The sequence below is a fragment of the Pleurodeles waltl genome, chromosome 11 (assembly GCF_031143425.1).
Source record: "Pleurodeles waltl isolate 20211129_DDA chromosome 11, aPleWal1.hap1.20221129, whole genome shotgun sequence".
In the NCBI taxonomy this organism is placed as follows: Eukaryota; Metazoa; Chordata; class Amphibia; order Caudata; family Salamandridae; genus Pleurodeles; species Pleurodeles waltl.
The window spans coordinates 128,804,707-128,830,716 of record NC_090450.1 but is presented as its reverse complement, the minus strand read 5'-3'; the positions used below and the strand labels follow the sequence as shown (position 1 = coordinate 128,830,716).

General features: G+C 41.8%; 1 protein-coding gene across 2 annotated transcripts in view; it reads right to left on the bottom strand.

Moving 5' to 3' along the window:
- The window catches only part of LOC138265492 (uncharacterized), a 190,035-nt gene that overhangs the window by 71,302 nt on the left and 92,723 nt on the right, over positions 1-26,010 (bottom strand). For both annotated transcript variants that reach the window (XM_069213259.1, XM_069213258.1), the window contains 5 exons: positions 16,916-16,963; positions 16,784-16,827; positions 16,649-16,707; positions 10,609-10,826; positions 10,267-10,517 (listed from right to left, as the gene is read on the bottom strand). In XM_069213259.1, the coding sequence (XP_069069360.1) occupies positions 10,267-10,517; positions 10,609-10,826; positions 16,649-16,707; positions 16,784-16,827; positions 16,916-16,963 (620 nt within the window). The remainder of the gene's footprint in view (positions 1-10,266; positions 10,518-10,608; positions 10,827-16,648; positions 16,708-16,783; positions 16,828-16,915; positions 16,964-26,010) is intronic.

Genomic DNA, 26,010 nt, shown 5'->3' with positions numbered 1-26,010 from the left:
TAATAATAATATAGTCCTTAAAATAAAAACAATAAAACTTCATTGTATTTCTCATATATTCATATAGATTAGATGCATAATTTTCACTTACAATTTCAAATAATAATAGTTGTCACACCTTACATAGGTAATTTAAGTCAGGAGTGAACATAAACAGAATTTTATCATTCACATTTGTCATCATCATCTTCTTGTTCTGAATAGGTGTCATTCTCTGCGTCTGATTTTCACAGGTGGGAAGTCTGCACATGTCAGTGCACTTGAGGTCATTTAGACAGCAGACACATGTTGGCAGTTTGCAGTTCCTAATACAGTTGCAATCTAGTAGATCTAACACAGCCTGAGGTGCTGGCTGACATTCAGTCCACTACCAGTTGCTCTGCTCCTTATTGTATTTCCAACTTCCACCCTATCCTAATTGGACTAGGTGTCTGTGGATCATTCAGAAGACATCTCTTGCTCAAGTCATTCACGTGATGAACCAAAGATTTTGGTGCATACTGCAAGCACAAGAATTGCTCCAATTTGTTAATCAGTTCTTCAGAGAGATCCCATTCATCTCGAACTGCGTAAATATCTCCTGTCTATGGCCCTCATTGCGACCTGGTGCGCTGCCTTGGGGATGCAAACTCCCCTCTCTGCCAGCGGTTTCATGGCAGTAGCACCACCAAGTTGGTGTGGAGACGGGGTGCAGGGCAGTGCAGGGCCTCCCCTATTGCAAAGTTCACTGTCTTCTTTGCTGGTGCACCCTCCGCACTACAGCATTGCCACCAGCTCTATTACAAGCCGGTGGCAATGCCGTAGGCTGTTTCCCAATGGGCCAGCAGGTGGAAACTCTGTAATAGGGCCCACAGGGAGGCAGCCTCACTGGCTACAACCTACCCGTCAGGAATTCGTCAGACTAGCTTTTCCGGCTGCCAAAGTCATAATCGACCCCTATGTCTGTTGTAGGATTTTGAATGCTCTCACTTTTCATTTTCCCACAAATGTGCTTACTGTGTCACGTCCGGTAAACGTATCGAGACCTATCATAGCTTGACAAACATTTTCACCAAGAGCTGAAGCTATTTTCCCAATGTCAAGGACTTGCATGCGTATTTTAGTACCTCATTTCAGAAGCAATTTAGCCATGATTCTGTCATGGAATCCCAAACACATAATAAACACATTGGTTTCATCTGAGCTTATCATTACTGCCTTATAACCCTCATTAGCAGCGTGTCCAGCATGCAGCAACAAACAACAATCTTGTTCTTCATGTGTACTGTTAAAATCAGGCACTTCATGGCTCCCGTCAGCATTCATCTCAAGTTTTACAAAATACTGTGGGTTCCTCCATTCGCTAACATGAAATGCGATGAAAGATATTTTATTAACTATGGAGATTAGGAATTTCCTCCACTGTCTGACAATCTGGGAAGGTGAGATACTCTGTAACTGGTGCCTGAGTTCTTCCCCTCTGATTGTCTTTCGCTGTTCTTATAGGCGTCTCATTGTACGTATCAAACACAACATTGATTCTTTCACTCCTGTTTCCTTCCCAAAAAGCCATGGACAAGACAGACACAGCCCCCTTAAGAAGTTTGATTCCTTTCCTTTTACTCTCTGAGCAAGAACCATACCATCAATCAGCGTGGCTGAATTTCCAGGTATTTCCTCAGCAGGGGTAACATTATTCTGAGAGTATGTTGCTAAAAATAGCTTTGTTTGTCTTTCGCAACTGACCTTCTGGAATTGCTAAAGACCATGGTAAAGGTCCTAAGGGATGAGAGAGTACATTTGCCATTTGAAGGTTCTGATTCTGTGCTGCCACAAAGATTCGACCAAATAGTGCTTTGTCTGCTTTCATGGTGACTGTCCTGCCATTGCTGTTCACTGCTTTCTTCTTCGACAAATTAGTGAAGATTTTTAGTTTGGTCATTTTCTTTGGGTCATGAATCTTCTTAATAGGTAGATTATTCTCAAGTCACTCAAGTTTGAAGTCTGAATAGCACTGTTCACATATTTCATGCACCTTCATTATGTCAGATACTGTGGGCCTCATTACAACCTTGGCGGTCTTGAGACTGCCAGGGTCGTGGTGGCAGTCTGACTGCTGCCAAAGCGGTGGTCCGATCACCTTGGCAGTGGTCTGACCGCCACATTACAACCATGGCGCTTGCGCCACGGTCGGACAGCCAGCACCACCAGTTTTTCTCCACAAGCGGGACTGGCAGTGCTGGCGTTCCCAATTCACCAGGACGGCACTGGAAGCAGAGCAACCCTGGGGATTAGGATCCCACCCTCTTCACCATCTTTTACACTGCATTAGCACCGCCATGTAAAGGCTGGCGGAGACCAAGGGACAGTTGGCATGGGCAGTGCAGGGGCCACCATGGCCAGCCCCATTGTGCTGTTCACTGTCTGTTTTGCAAACAGTAAATAGCACGCCGGCTGCTGGTGCACCCTACGAACTACAGCATTGCCGCCGGCTCAACAATGTTCAATGTTGTAGGCTGTTTTCCTCTGGGCCAGTGGGCGCAAACACCGTTTCAGCCCGTTGACCCAGAGGGAACCTCCTAATGAGTCCCACTGGAAGGCAGCCACACTGGCAGCAACCTGACCGTGAGAGTTTGGCGGACAGCCTTAACTCATAAAGACCCCCTATGTCTTGAGATGCCTTTTTTGCCATGGAGAGACTAATGAGAACATGTGACCCAACAAATGGGTTTATCCAGCTTTGAACCAGACTAAAGCTCTTGTAACAGTATCTTCGTCCTTTTCAATTAGTGACTTATGTAGGTCTGTGTGAGTAAGATCTATTTTGTTGTTACAAACCATTTCCCTCATCTGACCCAAAAAGGCGCTTCTGTGTTCATCTTTTCACACCGCCCGCCTTGAGGTTGAACCTTGTACTACCCGAGTCTGTCTGCCTATGTTGACTGTTACCTCTATCGCTTGATCGACTGGAATTTGTCCAAACAGATTAACATCTGACAGTTGAACTGAAAAGTATCTGAAGATGAAGATTTAGAGTATCTCTGTATGTTTCACTGCAAGTAATGCCATTTCAAAATAGTATACAGGAAGATATCTAGCGTGGTTTATCCTGTCATACGCAAAACATCATGCTATCAAAAATCATATGGCGGTAAGATGTAAATGCCAATTTCCTTCACAAGCAGCACACAGCAGAGCCGGCAAGACATTTTCAACTATATCCACACACGACATCCAAAATGCAGAGAGATCTCCATTTCCATGATGAAGCTGTCTCAGGAATACATTCCAAAGCTGTTTTACTTTGGCAAACGCAGCATTCTAAAAGAAGTTGTCTAATCTCTGTTGGCATAGGTCTTTTGCAAAGTCATTATCATCCTCAGTGAAGGAGAAGACCACCTGAATGTTCTTATCGTAATTCTTCTCCACCCAGGGGATGAATTCCAACCAAGCCAGTCTCAACATATCTTCATACACGCACTTGTGTACTCGAACTGCACGATTGTACATAAGACCCTCTAGTACTGATTATATTGATTCTTCTGCTTTTGTGTCTGCTTCAAAGCAAAGGTTGCAAAGGCCAGCATCTTGAAAGTGTTTTCCAAGAATGTACAAGACATTGCATTGCATACGTTGCTTTATGCTTCCACACGATCTGTTGCTTTTGCATAGAAAGCTTGATCCATGACAATTACAATTTTCACCAAATGCAGTGATTCCCTTATCAGCTCTGACTGTTTCTTAATTTCAGAAACAGTCGTCAATTAAGTTGCAGGAGCATTAATGGTGGGCAAGTGGCCAATAAAATCCTGTGATACACTAACTAGGTCTCTAGTACTGATGTTAAATCCTGGCCGCTTGGTATTGTCTGTGCGAAGCTCGCTTCCTGTCTAATCCAGATTATGGGCCTCATTATGACCCTGGCGGGCGGCGGAAGCCGCCCGCCAGGATCCCGCCCTCCATTATACCGCTCCGCGGTCAGAAGACCGCGGAGGGTATTATGAGTTTTTCCCTGGGCTGGCGGGCGGTCTCCAAAAGACCGCCCGCCAGCCCAGGGAAAAACTCCCTTCCCACGAGGATGCCGGCTCGTAATCGAGCCGGCGGAGTGGGAAGGTGCGACGGGTGCAGTGGCACCCGTCGCGTATTTCAGTGTCTGCAAGGCAGACACTGAAATACTTTGCGGGGCCCTCTTACGGGGGCCCCTGCCGTGCCCATGCCATTGACATGGGCACGGCAGGGGCCCCCAGGGGCCCCGCGACCCCCCCTACCGCCATCCTGTTCATGGCGGCTTTCCCGCCATGAACAGGATGGCGGTAGGGGGGGTCAGAATCCCCTCGGCGGCGCAGCGAGCTGCGCCGCCTTGGAGGATTCTAAGGTCAGTGGAAAACCGGCAGGAGACCGCCGGTTTTCCCGTTCTGACCGCGGCCAAAGCGCCGCGGTCAGAATGACCAAGGGAGCACCGCTGGCCTGTCGGCGGTGCTCCCGCCCCCGTTGGCCCTGGCGGTAGAGAACCGCCAGGGTCAGAATGAGGGCCTATGTTCTTATTTTGTGAAGGCTTCAATTGGGCAACACGTTCCTGCATGACTTCGGTACTTGTCATCAATGGCTGAGGCCCAACTCGTACACCAGAAACATACATGAACAATTCTTTTGCATTTGTGGTGGTCAATGTTCTTTCCTTTTGTTTCTCAATGTTTGGGAGAGGAGCTTTAAAAGGTTATGGTCCAAACAACTCGGGATGTGCAGCTATACCGTTGACTCGGTGAGTTGTCCCCTTACCAGTAACAGTCTCTTCAAGCCTATCAATGTTACCCCATGGTAAGTTAGTGAGGACATGAGTTTCGGCTGGAAGAACAATTTTCTCATTTAAGGTAGCAGTAAGTTTCTGAAGATGCAAGGCGGTATCATTTTCTTCCAGTTGGGAGTATGAAATCCCATGATCAAGTCTGTTTAGAGTGTGAATGATTTCAAAATTGCCTGTCAGCATTTTTACGGCGTATGGAAGCAACAATTGCTTGGGGGGTTTCTGCTGGCTATTAGTGACTGCATATATAATATCCTGACTAAATGATTGCATAAGTAAGATGACCCTTTTAGACAGCTTTGTGTTTTCTGAATCCCCAGTCAGAAATCCTAATAGGAACTGTTTAAGGTTATCAGGCATTGTAAATTAATTTTTATCAACGTCAAATAGGTGATATGGCCATGGTGTTGATGTCAAGTTTGTTTTCATCATTTTTCTTATGTGCGATGATGTTTGATCAATGATCTTGTTCATGTCTGTTGCCTTAACATTTAAAACTGATAATTATCTTTTCAAACTCTGGTTTTCTCTTACAACGTCCTATGGTATGACACTCTCAGGCTGGGCCAATCAATTTTCTTGGTTGTCTGGGAATATGTGGAGGCTGTCACCAAACTTGCAGTCCAATTTTCATCTAATTTGTTTCTTGGTTGATTCATCTATTCCCTGTATTCCTCTGCATGTCATGAGGGTTTCAAGCCTTTCAGTGAGAGTAGTCACATGTGTTACCTCTTTGTTAGGAATAATCACAGTTCGAATGTATTGAAATAGGTAATCAGATGCTGAATCTCTCATAGTTTTGTAGTGCTCATCAGTTAGAATGCTAGATGCATGATCTTCCTCCTTTGCTTCAACCCTTGTAAAGTTCCTATAACAAGAAGCATGATAATGTGCTTCTGCAGCCACTATATCCCTACTACAAACTGCTAAGACTTTTAAATCACAATTAATGGTTGCACACTCTCGAAGCCTTTTGTCAACTCTAAGCTCTGCGGCTTTGATTAATTTCCCACACATTGATGTTCCCCTATAGCATTTTATCTTTCCACAAAATATACATTCTTCAGCATACACGTTTGACCTTAATGATGATCGTCTGTTTAATTGTTTACTCGTGTACTCACTCGATCCAGCATCATCACTGACACTTGCTTCACCTTGTTGCTTTCCACATTTCTTGTAAAGTCTAACAGTGAAATGTGATTCCTTACTTGAGCCGCCTCTAACAAAGTTTTCCATGATGAGGAGTCCTGCAGGCTTGTCAGTGTAACTCCAGTTTTGACACTTGACCATAAATTAATTATACACTGGGGATCAGAGGGACAGGATGTGGTTGTTTCAGTCTTCTTCATGATGTTGCACGGTCATTCACCATCAGCTCCGGAAAAATTTATTATGTATAAATGTTACTTGGTGTACTTAATATAATCATAATTACTATTATATAATCACATTTACTGTAGTTGCAATTTGTATTATTACAATTCAAAATAATACAAATTATGAAAAATCCATTTACATTAAGGTATCTTGGGTATCTTGGGAGTGGAGTGGTAACTCACAAAAGACAAAGAGTTATGACTAGCTATCACATATTTTCCATCTCTAGGCATCCATACTTTGCCAATAAATCATATTAGAACCCCTCCCCCCAAGTGGTACCGATAACATGGTTGGCTCAAGGCCTAATGATCTTAGCTCAGGTGAGTACCATTTTTTAGACAAAGACACACACTTACTTTTGGCCGCTTTCAATGGGGGACAATTATTCAGAGAATTAACAATGGCTTAAATTAACCTTCTCTAAATATGCTATCAGGCAGTGGTGGGGTGAATTGGTCTAGGACTAGTTCAGAGTTTAACTTACTCCAAACTCTTCTGAGGGGGGGCAAGGACTAATGTATTTATTTTGACTTAATGTCAGCATCAGTATGAATTGAATGATATGTTTAGAGAACGGGGCTGATGTTATAGATTGTGGTGTGCTCTATATTAGTAAACTATAGGTCAAGGCGTGCCCTGCGATATGCATTGGTCCAGAGACATATTTATAATGCCCTAGTGCCACCTTGCGCCACATTAACGTCATTATTTTTTACGTTAATGTGGCCCAACGAGGCAGAAATCCCTACACTGTATTTACAGAGTGTCGCAATGCATGCATTGTGTCACTCTGTAAACCTTTGTGCTACATTATGCCTGCGTCAGGCATAATGTAAGCAAAGGGGGAGCGTTCCCCCATTAGGAGAGCCGGAAAAATGGAGTAAGGAAATCAATGAGATTTATTTGCGCCATTTTTTACTGCACTTTTAACCCCTGCTCAAGAGCAGGCATTAAAAGGGGGCTTCCATTCTTTAGAATGGGGCCCGTATGTACTCTGCAGGAGTAGTGCCGATATTTTGGCGCTACTCCTGCAGAGTACATCAATAGCATCATAAGAAATTATGCTATTGTCCCCTACCCTGCGCCATGGTGTGCCTTACTTTAAATATGACGCACACGTGGTGGCGGTAGGGTGGTGCTAAGATGCACTGGGAAAGTGGCGCTGCACTCGGTGCAGCGCCACTTTCCATAAATCTGTCCCCATTTTTTTAAGCTAGAAAATATCCATGTTGCTCTCTAATCATCTGTGTATTGGGTTATCAGGGTTCTCATAATGTAGGTTGAAGTCGACAATCACTAAATACTTATCATGATTCTGTAATAAAGGGGACAACCAAGAGAGTAAGTTAGTGACCATGTGCGGGTTGTATCCCAGCATTCTATACAGCACTGTGCCTCCGAGCACTCTTCTCCTGTTGTATGAGAGTTCCTATCAGCAAGTACTAGATTTCTCTTCTGCAGAACCCTGCAAAGCTGAAAAAACATTAGGCAAGCTACAGTTTGGGCAGACATCGAAACGTACACTCTCAGATATATGCATGTTGAGTGATAAAATATCACCCTGCCAAAATATGGACTTCACAATATTGATTACCACAATAATGTGAAAGCAGGTAAATGCAGCTAAGTATGGATATACTGTTTTACCTCCAAATTTGTATACCTTGGTCATAAACGTATATCATCAGAGCTGTACGGGGAATCCGCAGAATTACGCAGGCGGGTGAAATCGGGCATGTTGCGCTGCTTGCACTGATTTTTAGCACTGGGAGCTTCTTCCGTGCTGTGAAATCAGCGTGAACAGCACCACGCGGTGCGCCACACGGCACTGCTTTTTTCTGCCACTCAAATGGATATTCTAGACAAGCAGCAGCTTTCTCAAAACCTGACCTACAGCGACTGTCCGCTTTAAGAACTCTTGCCAGGAGAAATTCTAGCACATGCAAATCATGCTAGGGGATACAAATTCTCACTCGCCAACTTAACATTGTTGAGCCACATGTGAGAAAAAGCACCAGAGTTTTGCCGGAACTACGCACTCAAAGTGGAACACAAGTGGGTGAAATTTGGCAAACTCCATCGGCAGAGCAGAATTTGTGCCCCATCTCTAGTGATAGCACAATGTTTTGAAAATAGTTACATGACCTACTTGGAGTCACCAGTAGGTAGTTACAGGTAATACCAAGTTTCCATACGAAATACATTTTTGTATTTTGCTAATAACTTTGGTGCCGTTTGATAAATCTTCACAACATTTTCAAAACTAGGGTAATGGTCAATTCTTCTGCTGTCTGGAAATTTTTGAGGTGATTCGTCAAGCGGGGGCTGAGAAAAAGAGGGTTCCCAAAATGCATTTTCCTCATGGAATTTTCCACAGGGATTTTAGACAACCTGGAGCCCAAATTGCTGAACGGAATTATACCAAATTTGTCAGAAAGCTGGATCTTGGCACAGAAAGATCACTTTTGTAATTTAGTGTAAATGTGTTCAGAAGTTTTGGAGTTCTTAAAGAAAAAAGATTTATGTATATTTAAAGACCTGGATCCACCACAGATCCACTGATCCGCACTCCAACAGCAAAGCCGTGATTGGCTGGCCACAACCTGGCACAGGAAAGTTGCAACTATCATTTTCTCAATGTGGACATGGTTCCCAACAGAATAACTAAAAGTGAAAACTGATAGAAGAGGTCAGGGTATAGGTTCCCTGAACCCATGCGACTGATGGAAGGGTCTCTGAGGGACCGTTCATGAGCAAGAAACTGCCCAACAACATTATATTTGTGGTGAAGGAGGATCCACAGATCCTCTGTGGTGCTCAGCACAGCCCCCTGTGTTAATCTGTGACAAATCTGTGGGTCCAAACCCCAATTAAAAATAAATACACCCACCCACAGACTCACTCACAGACCAATTCACAAAATCACACGCCAACTCTTAGACCCACAAAACTACTTTCACACCCAATCATAGACCCACACGGCCACACACACAGCCACTTATACCCCCACTCACACACTTTCACACCCACTTATACACCCACACAACCAATCAGACAACCTCTCACACCCATACGTGGGGTTGGCAGCATGGCGGAGGACTGGCCGCAGGGCCTGCGGCCAGGCCCTGCATCTAGCCTTCCACTGAACACAGCCAAACGCCATGCACAGTAACAGTTTGATTAATGTATGGTAACTAAATATTACTTTACGTAAAAAAAAAACTAGAAATTCTTTGAAAAAAACTAAGTTTACAGTGATGTTATAGTTAAGAATAAATAAAGTTTTCAGGGACCTTACAGTAAGGTTTAGATTTTATACACACAAAACCATCGAAATTTAGCAGTTTTAGTTATACTTATCTCAAAAAACTATGACTTGTGAGGTAACTATACCTCGAGCGCCCCACAATGCACAGTTTTTTCATCAATAACTTTATTACAAATGTTGCCATGATATTATCAATGACTTCATAGAATATGTCATGACGGATGTAATATGTGGGGTAATTAGCAGTGCATGGTGAGGGCACTGGTCATAGGTACCCTTAGGGCACAAGTTATAGCTTATTTAAATAAGTGTAACTACAGCGGCTAATTTTCAGTGGTTTTGTGTGTATAAAATCTGAACCCCACTACAACGTCCCTATAATCTTTGGATTTTTTGTGTGAATATAGGTATATATGGATTTAGTATCCCTAACTCCACATCCATACGCGTACCATCACAATACTGTGCTCCTTGATTTTGTGGAGTTGATATTCAGGCAGGAGACTATGTATACCTCGAAAGTGTGGAAGAAATCCCTCTCCAGAGCACATCAAAGCAATAAAAAGCTACAAAAAAGAAGACACAACATAGCCATTAAACAAACAAATGTAACAATACTAATAAAGAATATAAGCAAGAGTCTTCTCCGTAACGCAACAATATCAGCAGAAGGATTTCACAAGGACAGGGCAGTTTGATTTAGAATGAAATAAGAGGTGGCATTGTGCTACCTAAGAAGGCATAAAAAAGCTGATCACTGGTAAAGAAAAGGCAAAAGGTGGGTTTAATATAATTAAGCATCTGAATGTAACATCACAGAAAACAATCTTACCTTAATAAATGAGTCATTATTAATAGCAAGGTACACTCGAAACGATAAGGATGGGTGGGTATCAATAACTTTGTAGAGAATGACAACCCCGTGATGATGTACTGATTCTGATGTCTGTATGAGGGGTCCCACCGGCGAAAGTGAACTCACACGCCATTTTACATGGGTAGCTGAATGATCTACTGAAGGCTCGATTTCAGACAATGTACCATGAACGTGTAAAACCTTAAATGTTATGTCATGTTGTTGATCTGCAAAAATATTGACAAAGATATTATGTTTCCTAACTTCTGTAACCAATCATGAAATTTATTGGCAAAGGTAAATCCTGCCACTACTTACCACCCAGGCAAATGGAGTGGGGGAACTGAATAGATTGCAGAATGGATGAGTCACATTTGACATCAAAGATTGGGCCACCCACTGTCCATGGCTTCTTTACATATCTTTCAAACTTGCTCCACGACAACACTGAATATTTTATATTAACTTTTTTGGACACTTCAAATATCAAGCCTGTTTCTGTACACTGGTAAATCCCTTCACCATCCAACATCAAACTGCAACAAGAAATATTGAAAATAAAATTTGGCTGTATTCTTTGGCAGATAATATGAAGCATTTATTACAGATAATAAGTATTTCTTCAGTTTCTATGCAGGAGCATTGTTGTAATTACAAAAAAGATGTAAAGCCTCTCACTTCTTGTGATAGAACAAACAAGCAAACATTTGTTTTTCACCATTACTACTTAATAATTATTTTCAGATCCTTTTTTGAGACCTAGTGAGCAACACTTCTGGGTATTTTGGCTTACTGTTTGTAGAAGAGAGAAATGTCTAAAGATGATTATGAGTCGTAAGGTTACAAATGGAAACGTTAGAGTGATAATAAAGTCTGCAGTTCCACTGGACTTTATTGGTTTGCTAATAACTTTGGCGCTGTTTGTGGGATCTACACAAAACTTTTCCAAAAAAGTGTTTTTGATCACCTCCTTCCTGGAATGTTTTGCGGTGATCCGTATAGCGGGGGCTATCAAAGCAAAAAAAACTCCATGCATTTTCTACAGATTGCTTTGTAATGAGATGGGGTCGAAAACTGATGAATGGAATTACACCACTATTTCGCAGGAAGCTAGATCTTAGTCCAGGAATCCTGCTTCTTGTGTAAGTCTGTTAATTAGTTGTCCAGATATTAAGCCTCAAACATATTTGTATATCTGGCCAGTTGGGTTTGTGGGACTCTCCCACGGGTCCCACGAGCACAGCTTCAAACTTCAAAATGTTCTGACTGGACTAGGGGGCTTACTACCCTTTGGCCACCTCCTTCCAGTGAGAGTGAGGGTCCCACGAGAGTAAGCAATCTCTTTTGCTGACTGCAACAGGAACAAAAATGTTATTTGTCCTCTGTCTTGAAAATGCTAAAAAAAACAGTATGAGGGGACAGTGTAGGGTTTTCCTACCCCCATCCCTTTTAAGCACCCTCCTGGGGCCAGAATTGTTTTAAAAATGGGATTTTTTTTCCCTTTATGATACTCCATTCACTCAGACAAAGGTTCATGTGTTTATTAAGTAATCAACACACTTGAGTCAACAGGAACAATAACCTGGAAGTCCTCTTTTGTCAGTCTCTGCTACCATTCTGTCAAAATTCTAGATCGTGCATCTGGTGGTATGGCATACCAACAGTGATACTAAGTACGGTGTCCCACATCAACATTTGCATAAGCTTATGTTATAACAGATCCCACGGTACTAATGTTGGATCGCAGCCAAAAAGAAAAGAAGAAAGATTAAAAACCTGGCCATTCACTTTCTTATTAAAAGTGCCCCTGGATAGACCAGGGCTCAGGAGTAATTGAAAATACATATTGCAACAAGTGAGGAGGCATGCAGGCCCACTCCCGAGCCGAATATGACCTAAGGGTCCCCATCCCCAGGGGCACGGCATAATTGTGAATGGGGAGGGGTTCACACGGCGGCCTCCCTAGGCCGATTACTTCCCTGGAGACATGATTTCCGGGGGCCTGGTGTAGTAGTGAAAGGAGAGGGGGGGAGTGTGGCCCCCCTCCTGAGCCAGTATCAGCCCTGAGAACCCCATCAACCTGGGCTCTCTGCAGTGTCCTAGGAAGCGCAACCGAGGACACTGTTGTTCCCTACCTGGGAGAGTGCGGGGATACCCTGCCCACAGACTCTTGGGCAGGGAACAGAACTTTGCTTCTACCAGGCAGGAGGCTATAATAAAATGCTGATCCACCCAGGAACACCCAGTATGGTACTGGCTGGGGCCGGAGGGTGTTGGGGCTCCCCACCGTGGTCACTCCCCCACTGGGCCAGCAGGGAAATTACAGATATGTACATATATATATTTACTATAAAGACCAAAGGTTACAGGGACGTTATAGTTAGGTTCAGGTTTTATAAACACAAAACCATAGAAATTCGCAGTTATAGATATACTTATCTCAAGAAGTTATAACTTGTGCCCTAAGGTAACTATAAGACGCGCAGTCCCCCTCACCCCACCGATTTCGGCCCTGGGGACCCTGTCTCCTGGGGTCCGGCCTTACTGTATAAGGGGAAGTGGACACAGAGCCCCTCTCTGGGCCGATTTCTGTCCCCAGGGAGCCCATCTCCCGGGGCGTGGCCATATTAGAAAGTGGGAGGGGGCACTCAGCTCTCTCCCCAGGCCCATATTTGGGCCACGGGGCCCCGTTCCCCGGGGCCTATCTTATTATTAATTGCTAAGCGAGACTGCACGTCCCCCCATCCAGGGTAGATTTTGGCCCAGGGGTCCGGCCATTTTATAAAAGGGGGAGCACACAGCCCTTTTCCCTAGGCCGGTATTGACCCCAGGGATCCATTTCCCGGGACCCAGCCAGTATATGACTGGGGAATGGGAAATGCAGCCCAATACCCCGGGCCAAAATGTACCCCAAAGACACCATCCCCAGACCCCGGCTAGTAAATGGTGGTTGCTCTGAAGCCCACTCAGGTCATCCACTGCCTCTTTGTTGAAGGTCACAGAGGGGAGCCCCAATGCACCGCAGTCACTGCCGGCTCCCTGCCTTCAGAAGAAGCCGACTGTGCTCTTGCCTGCGTGGGGCACCTGACAAAAGCTGCTCCCTGTGGGCAGGAACAATCTTTTCTTGTGTTTCCCTGCCAACTTCACAGCAGGCAGGAAGCAAATGAAAACCAGCGGGCGGAAGCATTTTTAGTGTTCCTACCAGCTGGCAGAGACTTAGGGCCTCATTTAGAGTTTGGCAGATGGATTACGCTGTCACAAACATGAAGTATATCCCACCCGCCATATTACGATCTCCGTAAGTTATTATGGGATTGTAATAGGGCGGACAGGATATCCGTCACGTTTGTGACGGAGTAACCCCCTCCGACAAACTCTTAATCAGGCCCTTAGTTAAAATTGCTCCTGCTAAGCAAGATTACACTCTGGTTTCACTGCCCATACCAGTGTAGGCAGGTAAACCGCTATGTCTCAAGGGTAGGCACCGCAGGACATAGCTGGAGTTGGCCCTGGGGATGGGGGTCCCCAGCGCCATTATTGGCTTCGGACAGAGGCTATGCAGCCACTATACCACTTTTAGGCATCATTGGGCCCTGTGGCCGAGAGGGTGCTCACCTCCCAATATCTCAAGAGGCTGGGCCCAAGGGGATGGAGTCCCCAGAGCTGAAATTGGCCTGGGGAGGGGGCTGAGTCCTGAGTCCAAAGATGGCTGCCAACACTTTCTGGTTGAAGTGTTGACAGCCAGTCAGATCTCACCATGAGATCTGTCGGATTGGGGAGGATTTGCGTCCCTAGATATAGATAAATCATTTTCTTTAATAACTCAAAAACTACTGAACCAAATAAGAAAAAGTACTCCTCCTGGGCCAAGATCTATCTTTCTGTCAAATTTGGTGTAATTCTGTTCAGCCATAATTGTGCCTAAAATATCTATGGGGAAAATATGATAGGGACCCTACCTTTTTCTTGGACCTGCTTCGCGAATCCTCCCGAAACTTCCAAGACAGCACCTGAAGCGAGTGGCTAACCAGTTTTGAAATTTTCATGAAGATTCGTTAAACAGAACCAAAGTTATTAGTGAAGCCCATAATGCTTTTCCTATGGAAACTAGGTCCCAACTATGACTACCTACTGGCAACAGCTAGTAGGTAATATACATACATAAATACATGGAAATGGCTAGTGTGCTGAAGGCACGCATGGTAAAATCTACATGGTATGCCTGGGAAAAGCATGCGTTGTAATGTCAGACAACCCTTACCATACCTACCTACCTACCACACGTGCCTACCTACCATATAGCTACCTAACATATGCACCATAACTATCAGACATACCTACCATACCAAAATTCCCTTACCTAGCAAATCTTTGTTACCATACCTAGCTGATAATATCATACAAAACCTACCATGCCTCAAATGCCTAGCACAAGTACCATAACTACCTCCACCTCCGCAGCACACATATCTTAGATCTTCTGTGAGATGGAGGTTTTGTGAAAAAGGGACATGTTGTGTTTTTATCTCCCTAGTAACAGCCTAAGGTATTGCAGCCTACATTTGAAAAGAGTTGACTGCAGCTTTTGAAGTGTATGAAAATATGAATGCCACTGCTTTTCTAAAACCAGTGAGACATATTGGCTTTGAGAATGATTGTTTAATAATGAGATGTTTAAGGTCTATATTTTGTGTACCAAGTCTATTAAGGCTAAGAAAATGTAGACACAAAAAAAACATTTATTATAAAATAACCAAGGCTACAGACAATTTTTGGGATGTATTTTTGCTTAGTGGAATCTCATGCCAAGCAAGCATTCATTAGGGTCAGGCTGATATGTTGGATTTGGCAAACAAGTAAAAAAAGATGCATTTGATTGCACAAAGTGTGCAGGTTTTACCCCATATACAAAGTATGGAGGCCAAGCAAATTAATTTGAAGGCTATGATTATTAAAGTCTTAGTGGTAAAGACTAGTTTTTATTAGCTAAGAGTAGGCACAATTTCTCATGTAGAGAAAGCCAACAGAATGCAGGATACATTGATGAGGATTGTAAAGTCTAATTTTATTCTGGGTATTAAGGATAGATTTGAAAGGGTAAGGCTAGTTAAGGAAATTATTGATTTGATTCCCTCTGCTATGATAAGAAGTTATATTGCAAAGAGCTTGAGGTAATTGTTGAAGGTATAGATTTGTTCTTGTAGGATTTGAAATTACCTAGACTAGAAGAATAGTACAGGAAAGTGGCACATAGCTTAGCCATGCAGGAAGATATTTTGCTACTTGTAGAGGTACAAGACATGGCCTCAAACAGCCACTAATGTGATACTCAATAGATATAATACAGCCATTTAATAAATGTAATGATTTGTCAAAGATACTTTTTAAAGTAATGTTAAAAAACTGTCTAAGGGTAGAGTATATACCAAAATCTTGAAAAACAATAATAAATGTTATACAGGTTGCAAAACTCAATCTTTGTCTGAAGGGGGAACAGAGAGCAGAAAGAGAAAGAGAAGTAAAAGACATGTAGCATTATAGAGATGGGATGTTTATATAGAAACAGAGAAGAGAGTAACATTGAAGTGTGGAGGGATTGAGGAGGGGCATAAAAGGTCCCTGAATGAGTCAGACTTTGGGTAGGAGAAAGATGTGCGTTCTTTGTAGACATGTTTAGAATTCAGGCCTAGTGGCATCCCTGGAAGATGCTTCATACCTATCTATCTGCAATATGTGAGAAAAATGTGTCTAAAATATTTTTCTATAAAATGTGCTAGCCAAAACATGGAGTATCACAATACTGTGCTGAGAACACACAGGCAAGTATACATTTTACTGTCCTTAACTCTATATCTGCATACCTTAAAGAGAGACGCATCATCCAGGTTCTTATAAGTGGTCAAGAGTTGTAAATCTACAAGTACCTACATATACCTACCTGCACAAGATTGTGCTAGATCAGTGGTTCCCAACCTTTTGACTTCTGTGGACCCCCACTTTATCAATACTGGAACCCGGGACCCCCACTGAATCGTTATTGGAATGTGGGGACCCCCCACTGAGTCATTATGCAAAGCAGGGGACCTAACTGTTGAAATTATTACATTTTCTAAGCAGTCGCGGACCCCCTGGGTAGGTTTCGCGGAACCCCAGGGGTCCCCGGACCACAGGTTGGGAACCACTGTGCTAAATGATATTTTGGCAGCAATATTTTAGCACAATATTTAAAAACAATATTCTGATAGTATAACTTTTCTACCTCTCTACAGAGCCAAAGCTACTACTGAAGCCATCAAGAGGAAATAGGCCAAACTCAAAAGATCAAAAATATTTATTACATAATTCCAACTATACCTACAAGAATTCTCCCATTGCCAGTTTTCTTGGTACTGCCTTTTCCTTTTCACTCAGCAGGCACTGAAAAAAAACATTTAATAAATGTCAAAAATTAAAAAACTAGGTTAATAATAAATGACGAGGCAAATGTACTCACATGTTTATTTTTGCAACGCTCACACAGAGTCTGGCCAGCAGATTCTAAAGACATCAGACAAAAGAAAAAATTAAAATGAAATATATCAATACCAATGTAATTTGAATAAAAGTTAACTATGTTATGATATACCTGATGTGGATGGTTCTGTTACATCACTAGTCTTAGAATGTTCTTCAGCTAGAAAGAGAAAGAACAAGTTATGCCAACCCCTTTGACTCAAATCAATATCGAATTGTTTGGGTGTCATTTGTAAATATGTTGTATATATGTAAATGTTATGCACAGCACCAAAATTACTTAGCAAAAAAAGTTGGAAACTTCACGTATGTCTTTCTTTTCTACCATTTGTTAGCGTCAGTATTTAATGTTTTTGACGGCTTAGTGCATAAAAATATCATGTAAGTATAATCTTTGATGCTATTCAATGCCTTAAGGCTAACAGAGAAATACTGGTTGGTAAGTCTCACATTTACTTAGTAATGCCTCTCCCCAATCCACATGTCTCCCATGGGATGCTCTCTCAACTATATGGGGGTCTTGAGGAGAAGGGAGGCATCAGATAAGTTAAAGACAAAACCAAGAGTGCCTCATACCAAAGGCACCATGCAAGTCTCATTGATCCATCCCTACCCACATTATATGAGAGATAAAGTACCCCCACCATGCATTATAAGAATAATGAAAGTCACAGAAGAGTTCCATAACCATATAGAGTAACTAGACCTCGGGTGAAGGCAGAAGACATTGTGGCATGAGAACTCAACTGTAATAACTTATAATAGTCGGGTTCTGACGTCTTCTCTTTTTAAAATCGATGACTGGGTGTATCACAAGTCACCGATTATATAAGGAATAAAGTATCCCCTACAGTACATTTTAACGATATTGCAAGTCACTGAGGAGTTCCATTGACATACAGAGGAACAAGGCCAAATGCAAAGTTCCATTATAAGGTTATGGAAATCTGAGGTGAGCTAGAATGTCCTTATCATGTATGCCAGGGGGTACATTATCTCATATAATACACAGTCAACCCATCACTTGTCCCACAAACCACTTAAAACCTTGGTGCTTAGCTTATTTCCTATAAAAGAGCAAGCATGTTGCTAAACATGAAGAATAAAAATAAAACCTCTATGGCAAAATTAAACACATCGTAAATCTTCTATATATTTCTTGCAAATAGATATTAGAAACAGTTCAATACAAGTCAGTTTTAATAAATTCAGTAGCTCGGAATGTATAGCGACATGCAGAAATGTTCTAGCTTTTTGCACTTTAAGGAGTGCAAAGAATAAACATGTTCACTCTGCTTGTCATTGTAACCTATTAAAATTTAGCAAAAGAAAGAATAGCAACTTATAATTTTTGCTGCTTTAAACAGCTGCTTGTGACCTGACCTGCTGTTCACCTCGGCTGCAGGCAGAAGTCATGGTGACTCCAGAACACACCTGTAATAACTTGTAATAGTCAGGTTATGATGTCCTTCCTTTAAAAATCAGTGACTGGGTGCATCACAAGCCACCCCCTTCAGTACACTATAAGCATACTGCAAGTCACCAAGGTGGAAGGCACAGTTCCTTTATAAGGCTTTGGAACTCTGGTGGCTTGCAATATCCTTATCATGTGCACCAGGGGATACTTAATCCCATATAATACATGGTCGCACCATCAATCATCTTTCCCACAAACCACTTTAAAAACTTGGTGTATAGCTCTTTCATAAGAAAAAGCAAGTATGTTTGCAAACATAGAGCAAAATTAAACACATCAAAAACCTGTTAGATATTTGTTGCAAACAGATGTTAGAAAAGTTCAATACAAGTCAGTTTAAAAAAAAGCTGCAGTAACTCTTAATGTGTGGAAACATGTAAAAAGATTCTACCTTCTCTCTAAGGAGTGAACAAAATAAATGTATTTTCTCTGCTTGTTATTGCAAGATATTGAAATACAGCAGAAAAATGACATCTTTCAGCTTCCTTAATTATGCTCCTTGACCTGATTTACCTCTTACTTAGTGGCTGCTGGCTCTGGCAGCAGGCGCTGTGACTTCAGAACTCGACTGTAATAACTTATAACAGTCGATTCTGAAGTCTTTTCTTTATAATTGGCAACAGGGTGTGTCACAAGTCGCCGATTATAAAAAAAAGGGGGTGTTTATACAGGGATTGCAGAATCCCATGTATTATTAAGAAATTAGAGACTGCCGTTTATATAGGGATTACAGAATACCATGTGCTATATATTTTTAAAGGCAAGCGAACGGAGACCAACGTGTAACAGATCGCGCTCCCCTGACCACTACGTATTTCTGCATGAGTGGGGTGCAATTACACTATAGGTACAGCTTACAGTTTGATTAACCCTCTCCTTGCTGCTAACTTGTCCCGAAATTATCTCCTCAGTGGGAAGTTTTTTGATGTTGGAAAAAACGATCTTTGGGTGAACAAGTAGCACAACGCCGAAGTTGATACATAAAACTCAGGTGAGTCCTTCATGTTAATCATAGAACAGTGAATCTAGTAACAAGTGGGTCTTCCGTACATCTTAAACATTGTTTCTCCAATGAAACTAAGCATCAAGAACATTACAGAAATGTGTGGCAACAAAGGAAACTAGGTCTTCATGCAAGTTGTAGCAAACCTGGCATCAGTCCCTATATTGGCATTCGTAAGGTCCAGTGCCAGGTCCCTGGGCTTATTTTTTTAGCAATGTGTAGTTCGCCAAGATGCGCTTGTAAAAGACAGAGGTCCTTACTGAAAGATGATATCTCAAAAACCTCATCTTTCCACCGGCCTCCCTCTTAGGGCATCGCACTGGATAAAAAAAAAATATATAATGAGTGTAGTTATTTAGTAATAGTCTTCGCCATAGATTTACTCAATACTGCTACATCAGTGGTAGATTAAGCTGACAGTATCCTGATGTCAAATGTTGCTTTTCTGCAGGACATGGGTAGCACAGGCCTGTATAAGAGAAGGCCGATCACATTCCACTTGTAAGAAGAAGTTTCCAATAGTCTGAGTAACTGTAGCAGCAAAGACTGGGAAAGCTGCCAGTGCCCAAGCATGGGCACCATCATATATGTGACACTGTGGTTGCCTTTTTTTAGGCAGTCATGTATTTCAGCAGTCAGCAGTGGATACTTGGCCAAACTGGAGGGACAGCAGCATATCGACACGCAAACTCCTTACAGGTAGGGCCCGACAGGCCTTTTATTACACCGGGCTGGAGCCCTTAGGGGTGAATTTTGAAAGTCAAGGGCCCTTACTGGTTCTTGTGTCACTTTTCCCCAGCTCCCAGAGGTTAAATGCAGCAGGAACAGGGACGCTTCAAGAGACAGAGGAAGGAAGGCAGGAGTTGAGAGAAAGTCACTAAAAAGGAGAGAAGGAATGGAAGGAAAGAGGCAGTGAGTGAAAGGAAATAAAGTAAGTGGGGCTAGTCTGAGCATTTTTGTCAGGCCTCCTTTTGTGCCCAATATGCACTGTGTACAGGCACAAATATCTGGTCTAGCTGGCACCAAAATGTAAGTTCTAATGGTGAGGTGATACCGTGAGTGTGAACAAAGTTGGTAATTATGACATAGTGAGACTGAAACTGACCAGAGGTTGCTGATTCCTTTTTCTTCTAAACTCTAGCAGGTCCAGTTTCTCATTTGTGGTCCATGACTTCAAACTTCTTACCATCTTACATTTAATTCCAGAAAACAGTTGGCTGGTTTATGATTTCAACCAAATAAGCAGTGGATTTGGAAGGAAGGATTTCAGGTGGGCGCAGTGGTGAAGTGGGCAAGCTGATGGAGGAAACCCTGAATAGCCTTAGTACCATTATTCATAGAAGAAAGTTCTAAGGAAGATGTTTGTTCAAAGATGGATACATTTTAGCAGAATCTCGCCTGCCACAAGTTGTGACTGTAGCAACACACCTGAAGTAACACAAAAAAAAGGAACGAAAGAGTTAACGTACAGTCGATTACGATTTTATTACTATCGAGTGCATTAGTTGAAAGTGTCCGCATTTGCACTGCAACATGTTTTACATTTTAGAATAGGCTGGTATCTAGGATTGTGCAAACACTGAATGTGGCAATGTACTAATTAAAGAAAACATCAACAGAGGCCTGTTTTATTTTCAGTTCGCAACCTGATATTCCAGATCTGCTGCTCGCATTACAATGCAAACAATATGCTTCATCATGATTTTAGGTAGTTACCACGTGAAGAAAGGAAAAGACAACGGAAAACAAAAACGTTTTCTGTTATTAGCACACAAAGAACCGTGCAGGCCTCAGCTACAGTTGTAGCAGCTGGGCATTAAAGATAAGGACAGCAAATATTCACAATTTATTATTCGTGGTACTAACATCGGCATTAGTGGATAGCACATTATTGGGTGACATTTTCAAAGCTGTGGATTAAAAAATGAAAGCCAATGTTTTCAACTGACTGATCACAAATTATACATCTTTGCATCTTTGAAATGCACCTGGTTTCTTATTTTAATCACTGCATAAATAATTGTCAGTTTGATTTGTCCTAGCAAACAAGAGTTTATATACAAAGCAAAATTAATGTATCCCTGCCAAGATTGTGAGAAAGATCTTATCTGCTGACTTTGTATGGATGGCAAGCAGTTTTTCCTATCCAGACAACACCTCTATCAAGGTGACTTCCTCCGACCTGCTACTCTATTACTTCTGGTCAACACAATACAAGACTTCAAGAGGTGCGACTGGCCCAGCACTTAATTATCTAGTCTTCAGCAATCCTGCCGAATCACTTGCCACTGCAACATTTAAACCAGTTTCTGTCAGAAATTTAATTCAATAAACCACTGGAATGATTGAGCACGAACCTGAATTAATCTCCATCTTTCCTTACCTAGCTGGAGTATTGATTGTCTTCCCCCGGGTACCATGCAAAGACTGCCCACCTCCTATTTGAGCTGCTGTTAAAGAAAAATGCCATAAACATGAAGTTATCTAAGATTCTTCAATATCATTCCGATGCCATGTGTGTGCCCCTTAACAGTTCAAGCTCAGGTAGCTGGATAGATAAACAAAATGACCACAGCTGCATAGAGAGCAAGCACTTTTTTGTGGAAGCACACAACATCTGCCTAATCAAAACATGTATTTGTGGCTCCCAACATGACAGAGCCAAAGTCCCTCTGTAGTGATCCTCACATAATTGCCTGGAGACAGCTGCGCTGCCAAGCCAGACCATAAAAAAGGGCCTGTTTGAACCATTCAATAAAAAATCAGGTTGGATATTAATATACTGAAAATTTATCATCAGATCCACAACCACGCTTTTCACACTGTGAGGCATGAGAAAAGGTGGTTATGTTTACAGATCAGAGTGTCTATTGAAACCACTGGTGTTTTAGATACTTTTCAGTTTGGGTTCTGGTCAGACATGGGAATCCATCAACAGTGGTATGAAAAGTGTTGGATTTTACACGTAGTTGGCCACTACCAGAATCTCATGGGCTTGATGTCATCCTTTAAAGATATCTTTGCCACAGCATTGAATACCAAAGTATCACCAAGGTAAGTATATAGGTAAGCGTAGGGGTACTCCAAATAACTCTTGAACAACTGTACTAATTAAAATTGTTACATTCACCATACCACCAGAAGAACATGTGTGAAAAATCGCTGATTAAAACAAATAAGTTGGATTAAGAACAACTGCCTACTTTAGAAAGAATCTACAAAACATCTGTTAGTCAAGTCCACTGTTCTACAGTTACAATACTCAAAATTGCCATTGCTAAAAATACTAATCTGCCATTCCCTGACGACAAAACCATATCAGTTCAACTAACATTTGCCTCATCTTTACTCTACTGAGGGTACCCTCAAATGATTTGAGTGAAGGGACATTAAAATGATTCAACAAACCTGTTGTAAAGTGCCCTTTCAGCATGGTCACCCCCGCACACACACTTTTTGCTGCATGATGCTGTCATTTTTTATCTGAAAGTGCACTGAGGCCTGCTAATCAGACCCCAGTGACAGTGCTGATTCCCATAAATTGTTACTGTGATTGGTGACCCCATTTGGCAAGTACTTTACTACCCTTGTATGGTTCTAGTATGTTACCAGTAGTACCCAGGACAGGGATGGTAGAAGGGTCACCATGGCTGAAGCACTGATTGGCCCACCCTGAATGACCTGAGTAACTACAAAGCTTGCAGGGCTGCCATGGTCAGCAGCTCACCTGCTCGAGTTCGACTCTGCCCACACGAGGTGCAGGTGTGGAGGTAGAGATTCCAGAGATAACAAATCTAGATTCTATAATGTACTCATTTTTTAGACTAATGTGTGGTTTAACTTTGATTAATCAATGTAGTAATGAAGACAAGTGTTTTATGAAATGGCCATCAACTTATGAGGCCTGTGTTAACTTAGCATGAATAGAATTATTTTCATTTATTCTGCACATATTTTCTCCGGTGCATTCCTTAACAAATAAATGTGTTAACAGTGATATCTACAGGACTAAAGCATAAGCTTACACAAGGTTGTTGGATTATGTAATTATTGAAATGTTTCAACTGATATCCGAAGTCTTAATATTATCATTGTTAGAGAAATGTTACTAACATGTGTGTTCTTGATGAGGGAGAAACAAAGGATCCACAGACGAGACGGAAGAGAAGGAAGTCTAGGGTACAAATGTATTAGTTTAGGGATTCGACAACCAATGAAATCATGAATGATGTTCAAATATATAATTCCCAGATACCTGTTTTTATTCTAATTGGTCATGCTTTGCTCACCTTATACTTTGTCCTATCATTTTCATTCGTCAGTTTTAATTTAATGTTTGGTCACCACTTCAGTTTAGAGACTTGTCCACTTTGTTGGAGTTGTTCATTCGTTATTCAGTCGTTATTCTTGCTTCTCTGAGAGTCAGTCCTACTGAGAGTCAGAGAGTCTTCCCATCCTGTATCCTGTATTCCGATGCTGATTACTGAAGGTGTCCCTCTGATGAAGCAGACAAACTTGCTGATTTTGTTGTGCATTTGGTAATGTATGAATTGTACTTGTTATGTGTTTTTGTTTTTCAGGTACCAGCTGCAACTCACTGAACTAACAGCTGCTAATGATTTTTGATATAACCCGAATTAGATGTTTTTATAAATTTATGTTAGTAAAACATTTACATGGAGCCCAACATGTTGATGTCATTTAGTGGTTAGTGAGGGAAATGTTTGCCCTCATATGCTTGTCTATTTAGTAGACCAATCTGGCGTGGTTGGTGAGTCAAGTTTGTGAGATAATTTTAATGTTTTAGACAGTATCCTTTGATCAGTTGAAAGTGAAATTTGCAGGTCGAATTTTGCTTGCAAATGTGGGGAGCTGGGAAAAAGAATAGCTGTACATGCGAAAGCTGATGGTGAAACTTGGAAGGTTCCTAAAGCGGTTGTGTTACCCTACCCATAGTAAATAGACAAGCTTGTTTTCTTTGGATTTTTGAGTATTGCTTGCGGATTAATATTGCATTAGGTTGTGTGTTGAGTTTGTGGAAGATAAGCTGAAAGACTTTGTCAGCATCTCAGCGGCCGCGCTGAGGGGTGTGTGTGAGTTAGTGTGATGTAGGTTTGTGCAGCGCTGCTATAGGTTGGTTAGCAAGAGGGTTTGCGCACGGATTCGTGGACACTTGCATGTTGCGATTGGATGAGAAGGGTGTTGAAGAGGATTGTGGGTCTGTAGTCCCTTCCTGATTAATTGTATTTGAACAGATTTGGAGAAAATGAAGTTTTTCAAAGCTTTAAAAAGTGCTCTTAGAGGTGATCAGTACATTCCGGCGAGAGAGGGAGAAATTTGTCTGCCCGAAAATACTCCAGCCTATATTGTAATTGAGGAGAAAGATACCGGAGCATGTCTTTGGTTGAAGCATTGGATCAAAATCACAAAGAAAGAGGGTTGTTTGGCTTTTCCAGAAAATGGAACATTTAATTTGAGGATTTTGGAGAATCTGAGACCGAAAATGTACAGTCTAAAACTCCCTCCGAGACCAACTCAGTTTGAGGCTTTAGCTATTTGGGAACTAATAGCGAGACAACGACAAAATTTGAAGTTTGAAAAGAAGATGAGACAAGTACAAAAGTCACTAGCAGAATCTAGATAGGACAATGAGCAGAGACAGTGGAGAATCAATACCTTACAGGGTGTTCGGTAGTTTCCAGTATTGACAAAAAGTGACGAAAGAGAGTTAAGCATGACAAAGAAGAATAAAGGGAGTTCTTCAGTAGTCAAGAGACAGAAAACAAAAGAGGTTGAAAGAGTTATGTTCAATGATGATGATTCAGTTGATGAGGAGTATTTGTCTGAGATGTTGCAAAATCATCCACTACCATATATGGCACAAGGAGATACAGAGTAAAGTGAAAGTGGGATTAATAATGCTAGTCCTACTGCACCACTATCACCTGTAGCATCACAAACTCAGTTCACAGTGATTGTCTCATCACAGAGAATCTGTTACAGGTCAGCTCTAACATGAATGAGAATTTTCCAGGTCGAGATTCACAAGATACAGGTTAAATTAGTTCAGGTTCACGGGAACAAGTACAAATGCAGAGTTGTTTCAATGATTTGTTAAAAAATTGACGGCGACCAGAAATAAATATTCCAGAGGATTATCCAGAGGTTCTGATTGTAAGGACAAATACTAATTTGATGATGTCACCAGGTCAAAATGTACAAGAATTGAGGTTAATTAAAAAAGAGCCGATTCAAGTGCTGACACCACAGCTTCAGAATATAGGGTATATATTTGGTCCACCTATGCCATTATATGTCCAGGATAACAATTGTGTAGTGAATTCTTTAGCTCAAAGTCAGAATAGAGTTATGTCCTCTTCTGGGCAAGGAGCACTCGTGAGTGAGTCAAATTCTTTAATAGATTTGTCTCCTATTAGACATCCTGGAACAGGATCATGCAGTGCTCAAGAGAAGAGATTGTTAACTCCACAATGTGTAAGTACCATACAGCAGCAATCATTGGGTGCTCAGCCTGACAGGGTTCCATTAAAGGGTTTGTCTGCATAAGAGAAAACCAAATGGTTAGAAATCTGAAAGACTCAAGAACTCCACAGCTTCAGAATAGAGAAGAATAATTCTTAAACAGGTTGAGATTGTCAGTGGAAGGGAATGAGCGTCTTGAAGGAACAATGGGTGTGAACAGACTGGAGTCATTTACGGAAGCTCA